Source organism: Carassius auratus, chromosome 28 (genome assembly GCF_003368295.1).
Source record: "Carassius auratus strain Wakin chromosome 28, ASM336829v1, whole genome shotgun sequence".
NCBI classification, from domain to species: domain Eukaryota; kingdom Metazoa; phylum Chordata; class Actinopteri; order Cypriniformes; family Cyprinidae; genus Carassius; species Carassius auratus.
Genome location: NC_039270.1, coordinates 24,789,296 through 24,812,450, shown reverse-complemented (window position 1 = coordinate 24,812,450; position 23,155 = coordinate 24,789,296). Strand labels below are relative to the sequence as shown.

The 23,155-nt window shown below is 40.8% G+C and overlaps 1 protein-coding gene across 1 annotated transcript in view; it reads right to left on the bottom strand.

Moving 5' to 3' along the window:
• Nucleotides 1-17,087: 17,087 nt before the first annotated feature.
• Nucleotides 17,088-23,155, bottom strand: part of LOC113047312 (gastrula zinc finger protein XlCGF8.2DB-like) — a 36,471-nt gene continuing 30,403 nt past the window's right edge. The window contains exon 6 of the mRNA XM_026208672.1: nucleotides 17,088-18,306. Coding sequence (XP_026064457.1) covers nucleotides 17,375-18,306 — 932 coding nt within the window. The 3' untranslated portion in view covers nucleotides 17,088-17,374. The remainder of the gene's footprint in view (nucleotides 18,307-23,155) is intronic.

Sequence of the window (23,155 nt, the reverse complement as noted above, 5' to 3'; positions counted from 1 at the left end):
ATTAAATTTTTGAATGCTCCTGATAAATATGTCACTGTGTCTGGTCTGTGTATCCCTGGGTGTCCACTAGAGGTATCACTTCTCCTTATCGTCACCCCACTTCAATACTGCATTTCACTCAAGCCCTTATCTGGACTAATCACTTAATTGCATACAGCTGTTCCAATTCACATTGTTTGTACCTGTCCCTGTTTGTTTCTGTCATTTTCATGGAGTCCTTTGTTTAAAGTCTTAAAGTCTTGTTTGTATTCTCATGTTCCCTGACTTGTTCATCTTTCTTGTGTTGGACTGATTACCCAGATTTTGACCATTGCCTGGCAGATTTATGATTCTGCATTACCCTTAAAAACATTGCTTTTGGATCTTATTTGTGTGCATTACGTGGCAGAAGGACTCTATCATGTCCAGATCCAGCAGTGTGGGATCTTGAATCGGTTCCCCAGACACTATGGAGGAGCGGAGGGGGAGACTTTTGAACTTGACCACCCTTCGTCAAAGGGGGAGTGAGCTGGGTGGTTTGGCTCAAGCATTTTGGATCATGGCAGTAGGGCTGGGGCACAAAATGATTTGTTTAATCACTGCCTGGATTACCCTGTGCCTCGGTGGGAGATGAAGGGGCTGGAGGTCCTGGACTTTTGGGGTTTCACCAAGTACCTACACCATCATGGTTTATTGGATACACCATCCACACCTGTGTCCCCAGACAAGATGGTCGAATCTACGCCTGTGTCTCCTAACAAGGTGGCCGCCTGCAAGGCCCCCGTGGACACTCCAGAGTCGAGTCAGGTCCCCGTTGATGCTCCAGAGTCGAGTCAGGTCCCGGTTGATGCTCCAGAGTCGAGTCAGGCCCCCATGGACGCTCCAGAGTCGAGTCAGGTCCCCGTTGATGCTCCAGAGTCGAGTCAGGCCCCCATGGACGCTCCAGAGTCGAGTCAGGTCCCCGTTGATGCTCCAGAGTCGAGTCAGGCCCCCATGGACGCTCCAGAGTCGAGTCAGGCCCCCATGGACGCTCCAGAGTCGAGTCAGGCCCCCATGGACGCTCCAGAGTCGAGTCAGGTCCCCGTTGATGCTCCAGAGTCGAGTCAGGCCCCCATGGACGCTCCAGAGTCGAGTCAGGTCCCCGTTGATGCTCCAGAGTCGAGTCAGGCCCCCATGGACGCTCCAGAGTCGAGTCAGGCCCCCATGGACGCTCCAGAGTCGAGTCAGGTCCCCGTTGATGCTCCAGAGTCGAGTCAGGTCCCTGTTGATGCTCCAGAGTCGTGTCAGGTCCCCGTGGACGCTCCAGAGTCGTGTCAGGTCCCCGTTGATGCTCCAGAGTCGAGTCAGTTTCCTGTGGACGCTCCAGAGTCGAGTCAGGTCCCCGTGGATGCTCCAGAGTCGAGTCAGGCCCCCATGGACGCTCCAGAGTCGAGTCAGGTCCCCGTGGACGCTCCAGAGTCGAGTCAGGTTTCATATTTTGATACCTTAATGTAACAAGCTTTGTCTTTTTGATAGGGAAATTAGTTTGGCTGTAATGCTCAAACAGCTTGCAAAATGAAAAAAAAAACAACATGACAAAAAACAATCATGATACAATCATAATATTTTCACACACAAAAATATTTAATACATTTTTGCCATAAAACTCACCCAAACAAACAAATACAGCCAAACCACTCCGAACCATCACATACCAAAGCAAATTATTTACTGCCATGCGATCTACAAAAGTAAGGCTTGGCGAGCCGAGCAACAAGCATTGCTGCAGGTTGCTTATTGGCGGATATGTTGTGCTTGTGCTGCCGCGGACGTCTTCATTTCGTCGGGTGAAACATCTCTCTCGCTCAGCAGCAGAGTCTGTGAGAGGAGCAGCAACAACTTCCCCTCCACGCTCAGAGCATCAGCTCCACACTCACTGATACCAGAAACACACCTCCACCTTCGCTCCATAGATAAAGTATTTCAGTATGTTTGAAATGTTATGCTCATAATGTAGCCTATAAAAAAATGAAAATAACAGGAGAGTTTCAAAGTGGCTTAGGCTATTGTGTGTAAACTAGTTTTCCCTACCACATGCCAAACTAATAACATTGTCAGCATTAAATCTATAATTGCTGCTTTCTGCTGTGCAAATTTTTGATGAAAATAACAGTACATTTTCATCAGTTATTTTATCTAAAAAGATCAAAGGATTTTTAACAGATTTCTAAATAATTAAAAATCAGATACTGATAATGAAGTAGCACTGTAAGATTACATTTGTTTGAACGCATTATTGCGAAAGCCATTGTTTGTGATTGTGCTGTATCTGTTTAAATCATGGTTTAACCCGAAAATAATCAGTAAAAGAAACAGACAAACTCATATAGCCTTTAACATCCCACTCCACTACTGCAGTCATTATAACCTTCTGATCAAGCAATAGCTAAATATGTTTAACATAAATTCTTGCTGAATATGCATTTATATTACGGGCTGTTGGCATGAATTGTACTCGTGATGGAGCGTGCTTGGACTGATAACCACGATGCCCAGACTCTCTTTGTCAGACACATCTCCCGTCCGGTCAGAATCACTCTGCTCCGCTCATATTCTGCTCTGCAGCACATCTCGGTCTCAGACGCGCTCCTCGCTCCGGTCAGTATCACACCACTCCGCTCATACTCTGCTCAGCATCTTCTCTCGGTCTCAGACTCGCTCCTCGATCCAGTCAGAATCACTCCACTCTACTCATACTCTGCTCGGCAGCATGTCTCTGTGTCAGACGCGCGAGGGAGGGTTGAGCCTTGAGTGGAGCGTCGGTGGATATTAAAAAGAAAACCGATTCTCATTCAAACAAACCGATGTAAATTACACATTCGAGTGAATTGATACAATTGATTAATCGCCCAGACCTACTGGCTTTCATATAATTTAAGTAAAATGGTGTGTAAAATGTCATTGCAAGATTTGCGCGGCACGTGTGATGCTGAGTGCAATGTGCAGCATTTATTGTTGTTGTTTTTTTTTACTTCATTACAAATCTTGTTTGGTTTTATTTTAGATAATTGCATGTAAAAAATAATTTATATGCAAAATGTGAATTAATATCCATATTCAAGTGTTTGTGCGAATTATTAATGCGCATGAATGACAGGGAGCCACCCTCTCGATCACTTAAATTTTTTCCTGATAATGAATTTACTTAAAATCACATACATGAAAAATCTATCTACAGAAAGCTTGAAATGTCTTTTAACCGAATCAATTCAGGGCTTTATAAGTAATAAAAAATATTTTAAAATCTATACAGTGTTTGATAGGGAGCCAGTGCAGTGTTGACAGGACCGGGCAAATATGGTCATACTTCCTGGTTCTAGTAAGAACTCTTTCTGCTGCATTTTGGACTAGCTGTAGTTTGTTTACTAAGCGTGCAGAACAACCACCCAATAAAGCATTGCAATAATCGGTAACACTTTAGAATAAGGTTCCATTAGTTAATGTTAGTTAACTACTTTCGTTAACATGAACTAAGCAAGAACAATCCTTCTACAGCATTTATATGTCTTAGTTCATGTTAATTTCAACATTTACTAATGCATTATTTAAATCAAAAGTTGTGCTTGTTAACATTAGTTAATGCACTGTGAATTACCATGAACTAACAATGAATAACTGTATTTTCATTAACTAACATTAACGAAGATGAATAAATACAGTAATAAATGTATTATTCATTGTTTGTTCATGTTAATTAATACATTAACTAACATTAACTAATGGAACCTTATTCTAAAGTGTTACCCAATAATCTAACCTTGAGGTCATAAATGCATGGATTAACATTTCTGCATTTGACATTGAGATCATAGGTCATAACTTAGATACATTTTTGAGATGGAAAAATGCAATTTTACAAATGCTAGAAACGTGGCTTTCTAAGGAAAGATTGCGATCAAATAGCACACCTAGGTTCCTAACTGATGATGAAGAATTGACAGAGCAGGCATCAAGTCTTAGACCGAGTTTTTAGGTCCTATAATTAATGCATTCCATTAGTTTTTCAAATTGGTGTGTTTCACCGGGCCACAAAAAAATATAGAGCTGGGTATCATCAGCATAACAGTGTAAGCTAACACCATGTTTCCTGATAATATCTCCCAAGGGTGACATATAAAGCGTGAAGAGTAGCGGGCCTAGTATTGAGCCTTGAGGTACTCCATACTGCACTTGTGATCGGTCATAAGTATGATTTAAACCATGCTAATGCTCTTCCATTTATGCCAACAAAGTGTTCAAGTCTATGCAAAGGAATGTCAGTGAGGAATTAATAATAGTCAGAAGAGGATCTATGACTTTTGGAAGGACCTCTTTGAGGAGCTTAGATGGTATAGGGTCTAACATACATGTTGTTGGTTTAGATGATTTAACAAGTTTATACAATTCTTCCTCTCCTATAGTAGAGAATGAGTGGAACTGTTCCTCAGGGGGTCTATAGTGCACTGTCTGATGAGATACTGTAGCTGACGGCTGAATGGTTGCAATTTTATCTCTAATAGTATCGATTTTAGAAGTAAAGTAGTTCATAAAGTCATTACTGCTGTGGTGTTGGGAAATGTCAACACTTGTTGAGGCTTTATTTTTCGTTAATTTAGCCACTGTATTGAATAAATACCTGGGGTAATGTTTGTTTTCTTCTAAAAGAGAAGAAAAGTCATCGGATCTAGCAGTTTTTAATGCTTTCCTGTAGAATACTTTCCCACCAAGCAATACGAAATGCCTCTAGTTTTGTTTTCCTCCAGCTGCGCTCTATTTTTCAGGCTGCTCTCTTTAGGGTGCGAGTATGCTCATTATACCATGGTGTCATACTGGTTTCTTTAACCTTCCTTAAGCATAAAGGAGCAACTGTATTTAAAATGCTATAAAAAAGAGAGTCCATAGTTTTTGTTACATCATCAAGTTGTTCTGAGGTTTTGGATATGCTAAGGAATTTGGATAAATCAGGAAGATAACTTTAAAAAGCAGTATTTTGTGGTAGAAGTGATGGTTCTTCCATACTTGTAACAAGAAGTAGAATTTACAATGGCTATATGAAGTTTGCACAAAACTAAATAATGATCTGAGATATCATCGCTTGGCTGAATAATTTCAACACTATCAACATCAATTCCGTGTGACAGTATTAAATCTAGAGTATGATTTCGACAATGAGTAGGTCCTGAAACATGTTGTCTAACACCAATAGAGTTCAGAATGTCTATAAATGCTGATCCCAATGCATCTTTTTCATTATCAACATTGATATTAAAATCACCAACTATTTAAACTTTATCTGCAGCCAGAACTAACTCAGATGTAAAATCACCAAACTCTTTAACTCTTTAAAGTCTGTATGGTGCCCTGGTGGCCTGTATACAGTAGCCAGTACACACATAATGGGATTTATCATTAACATTTGTTTCTCTGGATAATATTATTTGAAGCACCATTACTTCAAACGAGTTATACCTGAAGCCTGTCCTCTGAGAAATCCTAAAAACGTTGTTATAAACTGAAGCAAAACCTCCTCCTTTGCCTTTTAGACGCGGCTCATGTTTATAACAGTAATCTTGGGGGGTGGACTCATTTAAAATAATGTAATCATCAGGTTTTAGCCAGGTTTCTGTCAAACAGAGCACATCTAAATTATGATCAGTGATCATATTATTTACAAAAAGTGTTTTCGTAGAAAGGGATCTGATATTCAATAAGCCAAGCTTTATCATTTGTTTATCCATATTGCATTTGTTTTTTGTTTGTTGAACCTCAATTAAATTGTTACTCTTAAATTGGTTTGGACATTTTTTGTATTTTCTAGTTCGGGGAACAGACACAGTCTCTATAGTGTGATATCTAGGTGAAAGAGTCTCTATGTGCTGAGAATTAACTGACCTCTGTGACGGGAGGCAGCTAGCAGACGGTCGGTTTAGCCAGTCTGTCTGCTTCCTGATCTGGGCCCCAGTTAGTCAAGTATAAACACTAAGACTATGTGCCATATTTCTAGACAGAAGAGTGGCGCCACCCCAGGAGCGATGAAGACCATCTCTTTTAAATAGGTCAGGTCTGCCCCAAAAGCTCGTCCAATTGTCTATGAAACCTATGTTATTCTGTGGGCACCACTTAGATATCCAGCCATTGAGTGATGACAATCTGCTATGCATCTCATCACCACGGTAAGCAGGGAGGGGACCAGAGCATATTACAGTGTCTGACATCGTGCTTGCAAGTTCACACACCTCTTTAAAGTTATTTTTAGTGATCTCCGACTGGCGAATTACTGGCGAAGTCGAACATCATTAGCGCCGGCATGAATAACAATCTCTCTGTATTTACATTTAGCATTAGCCAGCACTTTTAAATTTGCCAAGATGTCAGGCGCTCTGGCTTCCGGTAAACATTTGACTATGGTGGCTCGTGTCTCTATATTCACGTTCCGTACAATAGAATCACCAATAACTAGAGCACTTTCATCAGGTTTCTCAGTGGGTGCATCACTGAGTGGGGAGAACCTGTTTAATGTTGATCGGAACAGAAGAGCGGTGTTTTGACCCACGACTACGCTGCCTCACTGTCACCCAGTTGCCCTGCTGCAGGGGCTCTGCTGGAACCGGACAATGTACAGGAATCCCTGAGCTAGACGCATCCAAAGCCGTATCTAGAGCCCTAACATTCTTACTGTCCTCAATTAAAGTTTGGATGCGTGTCTCTAATTCTGAAATCTTCTCTGTCAGCCTAACTATTTCCCTGCATTTATCACATGTGAATCCCTCATCTGCGACAGAGATAGATAAACTGTACATGTGGCAAGAGGTGCAAGTAACGATAACAGGAGAAGCCATTAGTCCCCGTGCTTGATGAAATATTCTTACTGTGGTTGTTTGATGAACTTGTGAAAAATAATTTAAAATATAAGTGAACGATCAAAATTAATCTAATAAGATTGATCGATAATATCAGAAATATGGTGGGAATTAAGTTATATTTCATAACTTTAAACAAAAGAGAGTGATAGTAAGAAAGTTTCTAGAGAAAAAACAGCTACACGGAGCTACGATCAGCTGCAGCAAGGCCAGCAGGAAGCAGAGAAAACACTGTCCAACAGCAACACCTGCAGTTTTGTGATAATTGCTCAAGAGTCTAAACTGCTCACTGTTCTATTGTGACCAACTTTGATATGCATACATGGCTAAATGAATGGTTTTGCAATAGTGCAACTGTTTAATTGGCAATGGAAAAAACTTAATTGTTATGACACTTCTCTGAGGAAGGACATTCGTATACCGTGATTGTGGACATGTTGTTAACATACCATGGCATAAAGATGAGCCTGCACTCTCTAAAAACAGACCTCAAGGATGAAAGCATGTCGAGAAGAAAAAAACTATTCACCATTGAATGATGTACGAAATGCAACTGCAGGACAGTTGTTTGGCTACCGGTCAATGTGTCTAACAGTTGTGACATTAAACACAGACTGCGTGTTAAATGTGATGATGTTATGCGGTTGCCGCAAGAACTTAATCCACAAGGGACAGAACATAGGACACGTAGATTGGTTCGACGCATGTATCACTCAATGGGACCAAACTATCTGTGGCATGTCGACAGTTATGACAAACTAAAGATATTTGGTTTCGGCATATCAGAATGCATTGAGGTTTTTTTGAGATGTGTCTTCTGGCTTACTTGTGGGTCTACTAACAATGACCCTGCTTGCACACAACTTCATCACTTGTGTTCAATGCCTTGGCTTTGCAACTTTGAGACTATGAACTGTAAGAGCAATACTTCAATGAGCTAGGTTTGTGTTTGTTTCATATTATTTAGCATTGATGAAATGTAAGTAAAGTGATACTTACTTATTGAGCTCTTTGGGGACCTGAGGAATGAAGGACACTTCAATGGATGTAATGAACACCAATGCCTTCTTCAGTTCTGGTTCCAAAATATTCTACAGGCGGATGCTTGAGTAGAGCTTTGGAATAAACACATGATCAGGCCCTCTAGACTTGCAATGTGTAGCAAATGAACTGCATCAAGTACCAGTACCACACAAGGTGAGAAAATAAAAAATCTGTGCCAAAAATTTAATTTCATAACAGATTATAAAAAAATGTGATATACACACAAAAAAAGATTGTATAAATGTCTACTGAATACATTTACTTAGAAATGTATCGTCTTGCAGATATGGATGAACTGAGACTTGTTTTATTAGAAGTTGCTCTCTCACCAATAAACAGATCAATAGAATATTGAATAATATGCATGTTTTATTTTACATTATCTAGTGTACAGATTTATAACAGGATATCAATTACAGCAGTGGTCACCAACCTTTTCGAGCCTAAGATCACATCCAAAGTCCAAATGTAAACAAAGATCTACCACTTGCAAAAAATATTTTTTTTAAAAGCCCACAATGTAAGTTCTACTCTGACATTCTTGTTGCCTCTTAGTCACTAGCAAATTATTTAACTATACAAATAGTATATAACTATACAAACTGCCAACTATAATTCAACATTTTCAACAGTAGTATAACTCATAAGTATTTCCACAATATTATTACTCATATATAAACACAATTTATCAGTCAATTACAGGCCTAAGCCAATAATGTAGTTTCACATTCCCTTTTAAAACAAAACATATTTCAAACACTTCAAAATGGAAATACTCAGGTTATTGCAACTAGCAAACAAAATATTATCCTTCAACAACAGTTATCCTTCAATTCTTCCAAAATATGTTCACACAAATTACAGACCTACATTCATTTTTAGCTAATTTTTATCAAATGTAAAACAGCATCACATATTTGACTGTATTAATTAAAGATTGTTCAATTAAAGTTGCAAAAACTTTTTAATCCGGAGCAGTGAGTGATTTCTTTGTTGTTGCACAAATCTTCACACTGCGCGCGTGTGCTCGTGTCCTCTGGCTCTTAATTGTTTAAACTGACAAAGCTTAAATGAGTTGTTTAAACACAGATTAAGCACCCAGGTGATGGAATAAATTACTGCTCATATACAGCATTCGCGTTGAACAAGAGTGAATGATTTGTCCAGGGTTTTTTTCCCTCTCATGTTTTTGTAATGTCTGGGAAGTCAGAATGCACGTGCATTAACAGAAACATTTATTACCTGAACCCTGTTTTTTACATGCCATTTATAGCAAGCCATATTACAGATGATATTACAGATGCTTTGTCAGATTTAAGTTGAAGCGCATGCCGAACCGTGTGTGGTGAACTGAACGGTTTGGTTTTTTTCAGCGAACCGTGCCACCCCTATTTATCTCAATAATCAATCAATTACAGGCCTAAAACAATCATGCCCGAGCACACGGATATTAGTACATCTCATCACACCGGCACCTGACGTCTAAGTCAGTTGTATGGTCTGGTTTTCAGTCTAAAACAGTTGCGTCAAGTATAAATGTCTCGTCTGCTTGGGGAGGTGCGCGCGCAGTCAGTGGAGGCTCACGCTGTGATGCCAGGCAAAAGTATAAAGAGAGCGGTCGTTTCACAGACATTATATGTAAACTATAGGCTATTTGATTGGACAGATATACCCCTCTCCCTCCCCTAGACAAAATTTACTACACACAATATAGGCTCACACATGGTGCATTTTGGCGATCGACTTAAAATGCTTCCAAGATCGACTTCACAGGTTGGTGACAGGTTGGCTAAATAAACACCAAAGACTTATATACCAAAGTTATACACTCACCCCATCCATGTTACAAATTTATCATAACAAAAACTCACTCTCTAATACTGTAACAGAGAAATAGTAATAATAATTCAAATAATTCCAAATTGCATTAATGTTTCTCTTTTAAAACAATGGTAAAAAAAGACTCAGAGGTTGTGCAAGTAATGTTACAATCAGCAAACCACAATCACAAACAATACAGTCGAGATCCATGACAGAACACAGACTGGCTGAATTACACTTTAAGCAGAAAACCTTAAATATATATCGCTGAACTCCAGCTTACTTGTACAGTACTGTATTTCTGTGTTTTCAGATCACAGCATCTCCACAAAGAGAGAGAGAAAGAGAGAGAGCAAGAGTATATGAATGGTTGCCAGATTGCATAAAGCCAGTCAGAAAAGCTCTGATTGGGGTATATATGCTCTTGATAACTGGCAACCGCAAACATGAACGTTTGCATAATAGTCTTGTAACACTCCAACCCAAATCAAACACAACTAAACAAGCTAATTAGTGTCTTTAGGATTGCTAGGAAGATACAGACATGTGATTTTTTTTTTTTATCAGGGTTGGAGCTAAACTTCGCAGGACAGTGGCTCTCCAGAACTAAAGTCTTAACATGTAAACACTGAACAGCACACATATGGAAGTGTTTCACACTAGACACTGTACATTTTAGATGTCAGCCTACCTAATCAAGCCCACCTGATTTAATTGATTAGCCACTTAATACAGACACCTCAGAAACTCAAATGGGTGAGTACGAAAAGAAAGAAAGAGTTAGAGGTACTAAAGGACTAGGATCGGGAAAGACTGACAGAGAACAGAGTAGTAGTGTTTCCCAACCCTATTCACACACCATAAGTATGCAGTGCAGATGTTTCCTTTATCTGACCTATCAAGTCTTGTGCTGTGTTCAAAATCAAATATTTCCCTTCGATACAAAATTAAGGTGACCATACATCCTCTTTTTTTCCCCAGACACATCCTGGCCAGGATTTCTATATGGTCTAAAATATCCACGTTTTGGCTTTGTTTTCCTGTTTTCATACTTGCTAATTGACCAATCATGGTGCGTGAGAAGGTGGGATACAGAGAGAGGTCAAAGCGATGAAAATATGAGTACATTTTAAGTGTGTTTAACTTAAAGCAGCACTGCACAGTCCCATCAGTAAATCACATTAAAGTACTGCCAGAATGATTTGAAAGCACGCAGAGCTATCTGCTCTCTCACTTAAAAAGAAAAATGAACTCAAGAATCGTGAAACAATCTAACAACACTGGGGCATTTATTTTATACAGTTAATGTGATGCTTTGTCTTTGAAATACTTATTTTTTGTATTAAGTTGTAATGCTAGCTTTTTGTAAATTAGGGCCTTTTCGCACTGCAGGAACCTTTTATAGTACCAGATCTAATTGTGGAACTACCCGCTTTTTGGCGCTTTAGTACCGGACTGCCTTTTTAAAGAACAAAATTACCTCCTATTCGGGAAAAAGATCTAATCAGCATAACTGGTACTACCTGTGACATAAGCATACATTGATTGGCCATACACGTTCGAAAATGCCCTCACCGGCATGATTTAAATCGCTGTGTAAACATGTCAACTTATTTCACAAGTATGGAGAAAAGTGATAGATGGACAGATTCTGTAGTGCAGGCACGTGTAGCAAATGTTAAACTGCCAGTTGTCATTGGAGATTCTTAGTCCTCCTTTCCATTCTTTCAATTGATTCACGTATACTTCAACATTCCATTTCCATTATTGTGAAACCTGCTAGACACAACAAAAACAAAGCTCTGATCACAGTGTTCTACATCCTCCTGTTGTTAACGAGGAGGCGGGAACTGGTGAGCATTTAAACAAAACTTTAATAGTAAAATAAAATTTAAAATAGCACAACAACCCCTCACAGACTGCTGCTTACATATAGGAACAAAAACAACAACATAAAATCCAGGACTGGTCCTCTCTCATCACTCCTCCTTTAATCCTTCTGGAACTCCTCCGTGGGACTCCAGATCAGTGAGTGGTGCAGGTGTCACACATTATCATTTACTCCACCAGCCTCGCTCCATCCCATGGCTCTCGGCCTCTCCCTACACATCACAAGTGTATTGGTCCAGCCCCCAACAACCACACCAGTTTCTCATGTGGCCCCTTGGGAAAATGAATTGCCCACCCCTGCATCAACAGATACCCTTCATGCGGAGTCTTCATTCAGGAACACAACAGATTCAGCTCATCCTGAGTCTCCATCCCAGAGAACCAGGAGCGGATGACCAAGTTTTGAGTCTCCATCCCAAAGAGCCAGAAGTGGATTGACCAAGTTCTGAGTCTCCGTCCCAAAGACCCAGAAGTGGACTGACCAAGTTCTGAGTCTCCGTCCCAAAGACCCAGAAGTGAATGACCAAGTTCTGAGTCTCAAGCCAAGAGAGCCAGAAGTGGATTGACCAAGTTCTGAGTCTCCGTCCCAAAGACCCAGAAGTGGTTTGACCAAATTCTGAGTCTCCATCCCAGAGAGCCAGAAATGGATGACCAAGTTCTGAGTCTCTAGCCAAGAGAGCCAGAAGTGGATTGACCAAGTTCTGAGTCTCCGTCCCAAAGACCCAGAAGTGGTTTGACCAAATTCTGAGTCTCCATCCCAGAGAGCCAGAAATGGATGACCAAGTTCTGAGTCTCTAGCCAAGAGAGCCAGAAGCAGATTGACCAACTTCTGAGTCTCAGAAGAGGCAGAAGACATACAGACATTTGCACCAAGGTTAAACCTTCACTTCAAGGTACTGTCATCTGCGTGTTTCAGATTAAGGACCTTATACACCTAATTCAGGGACTCATTTGCATCTTCCAGATTTTAGGAGCCTTTTGTGTTCCAGGAGATCAGCACCTATAGTGATCAAGGCTAGTTTCAGAAAAGCAAGTTTATCTTCACATTAAATAACGGTACTCTGACATAGCAACACCCAACTTACTTGCATTTTATGCACTTTATTCCTTTGTCATTCATGGTATTAATTTAGTAGATGTCGATTACTCATTTATTTTTTTGTTAATTTTGTTAGACTTTAGTCCTCTTTGTGTTTATAATACAGTAAGAGACAATACAGGTTAACCTTAATCTCCTTAATCTACATTTAAGTGGATCTACATTTTAGTATGTCACTTTATCTATGCTCTTATTTTCCCTAAACCCATCTCTATCCTGCTTCAATGACTACCGTCCAGTTGCACTTACTCCTATTCTCATGAAGTGCATTGAACCTCATGAGAATAGTCATGCACCACATCAAGTTCATGGACTCATGAGTGCAGCTGCTGCTATTTTTCGTAGATTGTACACTGTAATGGATTATAAAATAACTAACAATCGGGTAAGATGCCTATCTAGATTGAACTTTTTTTTCAACTGCTTTTTTCACTTAAGCTTTGCGTTCAAATATTTCAATTCAAATCAATATTTTTTGTCTAATTATTTACTCATGTGCCAAGTAGCTGTGTAATAAGTGGGATAATAGGCCAGCAGGTTGTTATCACACAATAACCCCTTCAGGGTGCTACAAGGCCCCTCCACTTTGGGGTCCTGATCACCCTGTCAGAGGTTATTCTGTGATTACAATCAGCTGGATATATTCCTGTCCTAAATTTATGGTTTTGAAAAATGACTGAAAACTTGTATAACAGGCACTTCTCATGTTTATTGCTTTCTTATGATGAATCACTTGTTGTTTTCCTCAACTGTAATTTTCTTTGGATAAAAGTGTATGCCACATGAACAAAAGTAATTGTAAATGAAAAATAAAGTTTGATAACAATAACAAGTTCATCAAAACTCTTTTTCTCCAATGTGAATTCTCATGTGCCTGTTATTGCATCCTTTTAGAGTGAAACAGTTTCTACAGTGCTCTTAGGCACAAAGCATTTGTCCAGTTTGATCTGATCAAGCAGATCGGATCATCAGTCAATCAGGATATGGTGTGTATACACTTGGCAACATCAAGTGACGTCTCTATCCTGGATAACCAATCAGATCTTACACTGTGTCTAAACCAGACTCAAAAAAATAATATAATCAATTATGCTGTCTATACTGGATGCGGCATGACATGACAAATCCCTGACAGTAAACTTGCCGTCTCATTCTGATTGTGAGGTACTGACACATAGAACAAATGATTTGCAACAGCTGCTTTGTCATTTCCAGTGTGGAGCGTGGCTCAAGTGTAGGTGTTAAGTGTAGGAGTCTCACTAGCACTCCACGGCCTGGTTTCCTCCATCTTTCTTCTCTGACAGTTCGGGGGGGGGGGGGGGGGGGTGCGCGACATTGACATTGTGAAAGCAGACTCGATGACTGGATGGTGTTTACATTACACTGAGATCCGATCACAATGAGTCCTCGACTACCTCTGGAACAGAACCCGTGGATCGGATAACATTGCTATTAGAATCGCGTTTACACTTGTCTTTTCATTTTACAGCATTTAACAGCCATATCATCCTGTAGCCCAAGACTGGTTTCCCACTGAAGCGAAAAGGCCTAAGCGCCTGGTCAGTACCTGCATGGAAGACTTCCTGGGAAAACTAGGTTGTTGCTGGAAGAAGTGTTGGTGAGACAGGCAGGGGATGCTCACCCTGCAGTCTGTGTACAGACAGTACAGACTCTAATACAGTACGATCGACAAACACTACTGGACATCCGATCAAACTTAAACTTTGGTTCAGAAACAATGTTGCCTCTGAACTCCAGCTTCAGCGTCTACGCACTCCCTCTGTTGCCGACTTGTGTCCTAAGACACCGTCAGAAAAGGAGGAAAGGCAAGCGTGCTGGAATTCTATGCAGATCGCGGAAAATAAGTTGTAATCTTCCTCTCCCTACCATCTTGTTAACCAACATACAGTCTCTGGATAACAAACTTGACAAACTTAATGCGAGAATCACATAACAAATTAAGAGCATGGACTGCTGCCTTCAACTCTGGTGATTTAACTGCTTATAAGAAGTCCAGGTATGACCTTCAAAGATCAATAAAATCAGCAAAAAGAGACTTTAGGGACAGAGTGGAGTCAGAATACCATCTTCAACCTCTCCTTGAGACTTACAGTGATCCCCATATGCTTCAAGCAAACCACCATCATCCCTGTTCCCAAAAAAACAACTGTCTCCTGCCTGAATGACTACCACCCTGTAGCACTGACATCAGTCATTATAAAGTGCTTCGAACGGCTGGTCAAATCCCACATCTGCTCCTCCCTGCCTGACACCTTGGACCTATTACAATTTGCTTACCGTTCTAACAGATCCACTGATGACGCCATTGCAATGGCCATACACTCTGTACTAGAACACTTGGAGGGAAGCGACACCTATGTGCACCATCATCCCTAGCAAACTTATAGCCAAACTGAAAAATCTGGGTCTTAACAGTAGGGGTGCTCCGATCACGATCGGCCGATCGTTAATGCGCATCTCGTCAGTAAAGCCGGTTTTCTAATCAGCGGTTAATTCCATCAGGTGCGTGATTTCACATAGAGCAGCTGTTACTACACAGAGCCGTTGTTAACTGAGAAGATGGGCCAATAAACGCTGAAAATTAACGTGATTTGCGCATCTTCTCTATTAACAACGGCTATGTGTAGTAACAGCTGCTCTATGTGAAATCACGCACCTGATGGAATTAACCGCTGATTAGAAAACCGGCTTTACTGAGGAGATACGCATAACGATCGGCCGATCGTGATCGGAGCACCTCTACTTAACAGTCACTTACGTAACTGGGTCCTGGACTTCCTGACCGGCAGACCCCAGGTGGTCAGAATTGGCAATCACACATCCTTCTCACTTATACTCAGCACTGGTGCCCCACAGGGATGTGTACTCAGTCCTCTCTTGTACTCCCTGTTCACTTATGACTGCTCTGCTAAGCATAGCTCAAACATCATCAAATTTGCTGACGATACTACTATCCTAGGACTCATCACTAATGGCGATGAGACCTCCTACAGAGATGAGGTTAATGCACTCACTACATGGTGTGCTGATAGCAATATCTCTCTAAATGTCAGCAAGACCAAGGAGATGATCGTAGACTACAGGAAGTCACAGAGAGGGGGAACGTTCCATTCAAATCAATGGAGAGATAGTAGAGACCGTTAAGAGCTACAAGTTCCTTGGCATTCACATCTCGGAGGATCTTTCCTGGAGCCTTCACTCAGAGACCATAGTTAGGACAGTCCGTCAGTGTCTATACTTCCTTCGGAGACTGAAGAGGTTTGGCATCTCCTCTAAGATCATGTCAAACTTCTACCGCTGCACTATAGTCAGCATTCTGACCAGCTGCATCACTCTATGGTATGGCAACTGCTCTTCTTTGGACTGCAAAGCTCTTCAGCGAGTGATGAGAACAGCAGAGCTCATCATTGGACATAAACTCCCAGCCTTACAGGACATCTATCAGACTCGCTGCTTGAGAAAGGCTCGCAGCATCATCAAGGACCGCACTCACCCTGCTCATCAACTGTTGCCACACTGCCATCTGGCAGACATTTCCGATCCATCCGTTCACGGACAACCAGACTTAAGAACAGCTTCTATCTTCAGGCCATCAGACTACTTAACAACCAGCTGTCCTCCATCTAAAAAAAAAAATGACATTTTAGACACCGTTCTACCCCAGTAATCATAATATTACCTCAGGACTTCTTATGTACACCATAACTCTAAACACTGATTACCTTTATTGTACCTGTTACTTCCACTTATGGGCATATTATTCTCTGTCCATGTCTTTCTGTCTATGGGCACTGTAGTCACTCAAGAACCTCAGTGCTCTCCATGTACGTCTATGTCTTATGTCTTGTTATTGTCACTGTATGTCTGAGCCTCGTCACAAGCATTTCAATGCCCAGTTTTCCCCAGTGTTAACTATGCAAATGACAAATAAATCCCTCTTGACTCTTGACTTCACTTGTGTGGGTCCTAACACCCCAGAGTAGTTACGGGGACACTATACTGTAAAAAGCACAATGTTTCGGATGAGAAGTTAAACAGAGGTCCTGACTTTGTTGTACTCAGAAAAAATCCCAGGATGTCCTTCAAAAAAAAAAAAAAAAAACAAGAGTAGGGATGTAAACACGGTATCCTGGTCAAATTTGCCCATTGGCCTCTGACCATCATGGCCTCCTAATTATCCCCATACTGACTTCATCACACTGTCTCCAATAAGCTGTTGTTTGGTGGGCGTTCTGGTGCAATATGGCTGCTGATGCATCATTCAGGTGGATGGTGCACACTGGTTGTGGTTGAGGAGAGAACGCCCCCCCTCCCCCCCCAATGTAAAAGCACTTAAAGTAAACAGAAAAGCACTATATAAATGAAAGGATTTATTAATGTTTATGTGTATGGGTACAAGTTCTGAGAACAGGTCACATGCTAATGACAAGTGTGAATGTAGTCTTTGTTTTCTCATATGGACTTTTAAGGTTTTAAAGCCGACTGAAACTCTGTCTCTCCAGTGTGAATTCTCATGTGCCTGATAAAGCCTACTTTTTGATTAAAACCATTTACACACTGTTGGCTTCTCTCCGGTATGAACTTTCATGTGGATTTTAAGGTTTCCACATAGACTGAAACAGTTTCCACACTGTTGGCATGTTTAAGGCTTCTCTCCAATGTGAGTTCTCATGTGCCTAATAAGGCTTACTTTTTGAGCAAAACTTTTTCCACACCGTTGGCAGATGAAAGGATTTTCTCCAGTGTGAAGTCTCATGTGGATTTTAAGGCTTCCATTTCGGTTGAAAGATTTTCCACACTGCTGACAGGTAAAAGGGTTCTCTCCAGTGTGAGTTCTCATGTGTGTAATAAGGTTTACTTTTTGAGCGAAACTTTTTCCACACTGGTGACAGGTAAAAGGGTTCTCTCCAGTGTGAGTTCTCATGTGTGAGAGAAGGTTAACTTTTTGAGTGAAACTCTTTCCACACTGTTGGCAGGTGTAAGGCTTCTCTCCCGTGTGAGTTCTCATGTGCCTGTTAAGGTTTACTTTTTGAGTAAAACTCTTTCCACACTGTTGGCAGGGGAAAGGGTTTTCTCCAGTGTGAGTTCTCATGTGGATTTTAAGGTTTTCATATAGACTAAAACTGTTTCCACACTGTTGGCAGGTGTAAGGCTTCTCTCCGGTGTGAGTTCTCATGTGCCTGTTAAGGTTTAACTTTTGAGTGAAACTCTTTCCACACTGTTGGCAGGTGAAAGGATTTTCTCCAGTGTGAACTCTCATGTGGATTTTAAGATTTCCACGTATATTGAAACTGTTTCCACACTCTTGGCATGTGTAGGGCTTCTCTCCAGTGTGAACTCTCATGTGCCTGTTTAGGCTTCCTTTAAGGTTAAAACTTTTCTCGCACTGTTGACAGGTAAATTTCTTCTTTTTGCAGATTTTTGTCTTTTGAGCTCTTTTTCTTGAAGAAGTCTTTTCAGCCTGTGAGGTAGTAAATGGTTTTTCTTCAGTTATGAACTCATGATGTTTCTCAAGCTTATATTTCTCATCCGTTTCATTCAGAACTTCACTCTCCTCTTTCAGTGTCATCAGACCTAAGGTGAAACAAGAAGAATAAATTGAACACATGACCTGCTTTTGGCATCTACTCATGGCTAGATTTATATTCTAGTGATGTTAGATCAATCGAGTAGTCAGGCCGATGCACACATAAGAAGATTTTTTTTTCAGGACTGCTTGTATATAATAACTTCTAAGTATACATTTTCAGGATTCTGTCACTATGATCAAGCTGATTCACAACGGTGTTGAATAGTATTTGAATAAATGTAATAAGTTACTGTACTTTATCTTTTGGCTGATTTTAAATTATGAGCCACTGGCTCATATAAGAAAAAAAAAAACAATCGTGCTGTCATGGGTTTGTCTAAATTTTTCTTGAGTTTATCAACATGAATCCATCTGGGAACTAAACGTCTTTTCCAACTTGAAATATACAGTGTATATACAAAATGTATTTTCGATGCTTGTTTGGTACGACATGAGGGTGAGTCAATGACATCATTTTCATTTTTGGCTGAACTAATCCTTTAACATCTGAAGAACCTTTCCGTTTCACAAAAGGTTATTTGTGGCGAAAGAAGGTTCTTCAGTTTATATAAAATTGAGAAAGAGATGGTTCTTTAAAGAACCTTTCACTTAATGGTTGTGTGGAAACAAAAAATGGTCCTGAGAAGAATCTTTAATAAAAGCACCTTTATTTTTAAGAGTGTATGTCTTTTAAACTTTGTCATTTTTCTTTGTCATGCTATTTTTAAGGAGGAGTTGAATCATGTAGATGACAGGTTAAGTAAAAATATTAAGATGCAACAGCGCAAACACAGCAAAAACCTAGTTATTTTTCTAGCTGACTGATGAGCTTATGGACACTGAACGGTTGTTCTGAGGTATATGTAAATTACGTTGCAATGTTTACAATCTTAACACATTTTCCACAGTTTGAAACACTTAATGGGCTCTTATATAATACTTTTCAGTAAATTGTACTGTAGGCTCTCTTAGAAAATAGCCTACCTATTGATGTTAATTTCATGTTTATTATGTACTACAGAAACAATGTACCATGTAAAGAGAAAGATTAATTGGCTTACTTGCTGGGGTTAAAATGTAATTTGATATGTGGGGGTCTATGGTTTCTGGCTTTAATGCACTCACCTAAAGGATTATTAGGAACACCATACTAATACTGTGTTTGACCCCTTTCGCCTTCAGAACTGCCTTAATTCTAAGGTTCTCTCTGGGAAAAAACCTTCTCTGGGGGAAGTCATGGCCTAGTGGTTAGAGAGTTTGACCTCCTACCCCTAGGGTTGTGGGTTTTAGTCTCGGGCCTGCAATAACCACGACTTAGGTGCCCTTGAGCAAGGCACCAAACCCCCAACTGCTCCCAGGGCACCGCAGCATAAATGGCTGCCCATTGCTCCGGGTGGGTGTTCACGGTTTGTATGTGTTCACTGCTGTGTGTGTGCACTTTGGATGGGTTAAATGCAGAGCACAAATTCTGAGTATGGGTAACCAACAAAAGTAACACCAACAAGGTGCTGAAAGCATTCTTTAGAAATGTTGGCCCATATTGATAGGATAGCATCTTGCAGTTGATGGAGATTTGTGGGATGCACATCCAGGACAAAGATGCTCTATTGGGTTGAGATCTGGTGACTGTGGGGGACATTTTAGTACAGTGAACTCATTGTCATGTTCAAGAAACCAATTTGAAATGATTCTAGCTTTGTGACACGGTGCATTATCCTGCTCGAAGTAGCCATCAGAGGATGGGAACATGGTGGTCATAAAGGGATGGACATGGTCAGAAACAATGCTCAGGTAGGCCGTGGCATTTAAACAATGCCCAATTGGCACTAAGGGGCCTAAAGTGTGCCGAGAAAACATCCCCCACACCATTACACCACCACCACCAGCCTGCACAGTGGTAACAAGACATAATGGATCCATGTTCTCATTCTGTTTACGCCAAATTCTGACTCTACCATCTGAATGTCTCAACAGAAATCATCAGAGACTCATCAGACCAGGAACATTTTTCCAGTCTTCAACTGTCCAATTTTGGTGAGCTCGTGCAAATTGTAGCCTCTTTTTCCTATTTGTAGTGGAGATGAGTGGTACCCGGTGGGGTCTTCTGCTGTTTTAGCCCTTCCGCCTCAAGGATGTGCGTGTTGTGGCTTCACAAATGCTTTGCTGCATACCTCAGTTGTAACGAGTGGTTATTTCAGTCAAAGTTGCTCTTCTATCAGCTTGAATCAGTCGGCCCATTCCCCTTTGACCTCTAGCATCAACAATGCATTTTCATCCACAGGACTGCCGCATACTGGATGTTCTTCCCTTTTCACACCATTCTTTGTAAACCCTAGAAATGGTTGTGCGTGAAAATCCCAGTAATTGAGTAGATTGTGAAATACTCAGACCGACCCATCTGGCACCAACAACCATGCCACGCTCAAAATTGCTCAAATCACCTTTCTTTCCCATTCTGACATTCAGTTTGGAGTTCAGGAGATTGTCTTGACCAGGACCACACCCCTAAATGCATTGAAGCAACTGCCATGTGATTGGCTGATTAGATAATTGCATTAATGAGAAATTGAACAGGTGTTCCTAATAATCCTTTAGGAGCGTATATAAATATACAGGTGCATCTCAAATTAGAATGTCATGGAAAATTCATTTGTTTCAGTAATTCAACTTACGTTGTGACAATTGGATATTAAATGAATTCAATGCACACAAACTGAAATAGTCTTTGGTTCTTTTAATTGTGATCATTTTGGCTCATATTTAACAAAATCCCACCAATTCACCATCTCAACAAATTAGAATATGGTGACATGCCAATCAGCTAATTAACTCAAAACACCTGCAAAGGGTTCCTGAGCCTTCAGAATGGTCTCTCACTGGTCAAAGACCAGGTTAACATGCATTCACCAGTCTATTGACACTGAGTGTGACAGGTGTCATTCTGGTTCAGCCACTTTAATTCACATGTTCTGGTCCTGTCCTGCCCGGTCTTCCTTTTGGAGACACATTTTTGTCTCATTGCCAGCCATTACCTCGGCAGATATCCTACTCTGTCCTGTCACAGCTTTATTTGGGGTTCTCCTGCCTGGCCATTCTTTGCCTTCTCACTTTTCAGATGTCGTAGCCTTTCTGACTCTTTTAGCTAGGCATTTAGTTGTATTGAATTGGAAAAGCCCTCACCCTCCATCTTACACTCACAGGATAAGAGATGTTCTTTATTTTATGAAACTGGAGAAAATTAGGGTACTCTATTCACAGACCTAGCACCATTTTCATCAAGCTTTGTGAACATATCAAAACTCTCCAGCTTGAAACTGCTCTTTGTGTGTGATCCCCTTGTCTCTTCCCACATCTATCACCAGTCTAGATGTTGATACTAATTTTGTATTGCCTGGCCAGTTTACTGCTATGTTTACTGTTACTGTATGTGATTCTACTGTACTCTAATTTATTTATTTTATTCTATTTGTTTTGAGGGGAAAATTCTCAGTGCATCTTCTTTCTGTAATGTTTTCTGTATTTTCATCTTGCACTGTTTCTGTAAATGTTGTGTGCGTGTATATATACTGAAGACTGACAGTTGATCTGACAATTGTCCAGAAGACAATCATTGACACCCTTCACAAGGAGGGTAAGAAACAAACATTCATTGCCAAAGAAGCTGGCTGTTCACAGAGTGCTGTATCAATGCATGTAAACAGAAAGTTGAGTGGAAGGAAAAAGTGTGGAAGAAAAAGATGCACAACCAACCGAGAGAACCACAGCCTTATGAGAATTGTTAAGCAAAATTATTTGAATTATTTCAAAAAAAGAATTTGATTGAACTTCACAAGGAATGGACTGAGGCTGGGGTCAAGGCATCAAGAGCCACCACACACAGACGTGTCAAGAGATTTACTGAACCCCAGACAACATCAGAGGCGTCTTACCTGGGCTAAGAGAAGAAGAACTGGACTGTTGCTCAGTGCTCCAAAGTCCTCTTTTTTCTGATAAGAGCAAGTTTTGTATCTCATTTGGAAACCAAGGTCCTAGAGTCTGGAGGAAAGATGGAGAAGCTCATAGCCCAAGTTGCTTGAAGTCCAGTGTTAAGTTTCGACAGTCTGTGATGATTTGGGGTGCAATGTCATCTGCTGGTGTTGGTACATTGTGTTTTTTGAAAACCAAAGTCACTGCACTTGTTTACCAATAAATTTTGGAGCACTTCATACTTCCTTCTGCTGACCAGCTTTTTGAAGATGCTGATTTCATTTTCCAGCAGGATTTGGCACCTGCCCACATTGCCAAAAGCACCAAAGGTTGGTTAAATGACCATGGTGTTGGTGTGCTTGACTGGCCAGCAAACTCACCAGACCTGAATCCCATAGAGAAACTATGGGTTATTGTCAAGAGGAAGATGAGAAACAAGAGACCAAACAATGTGGATGAGCTGAAGGCCATGGTCAAAGAAATCTGGGCTTGCAGACCACCTCAGCAGTGCCACAAACTGATCACCTCCATGACACACTGAATTGAGACAGTAATTAAAGCAGAAGGAGCCCCTACCAAGGACTGAGTACATGTACAGTAAATGAATATACTTTCCAGAAGGCCAACTCTTCACAAAAAAAATGTGTTTATTGGTCTTATGCTGTGTTCACACCAAACGCGAATAGAGTGTCTGGCGCGAATGATTTCAATGTTAAGTCAATGAAAAGGCGCGTTTACGAGCGTCTGGAGGTCCCGCGGCACGAATGGGGCGTTAAGTGCAGCGCGGAAGACGTGAATTCGCCTCATTTGCGCATCTAGTTTGCGCGAATGACGCGAAACGCGTGTTAAGCGCGAATGGTGTTTATTGTGCATTTGGCATTTGACGCG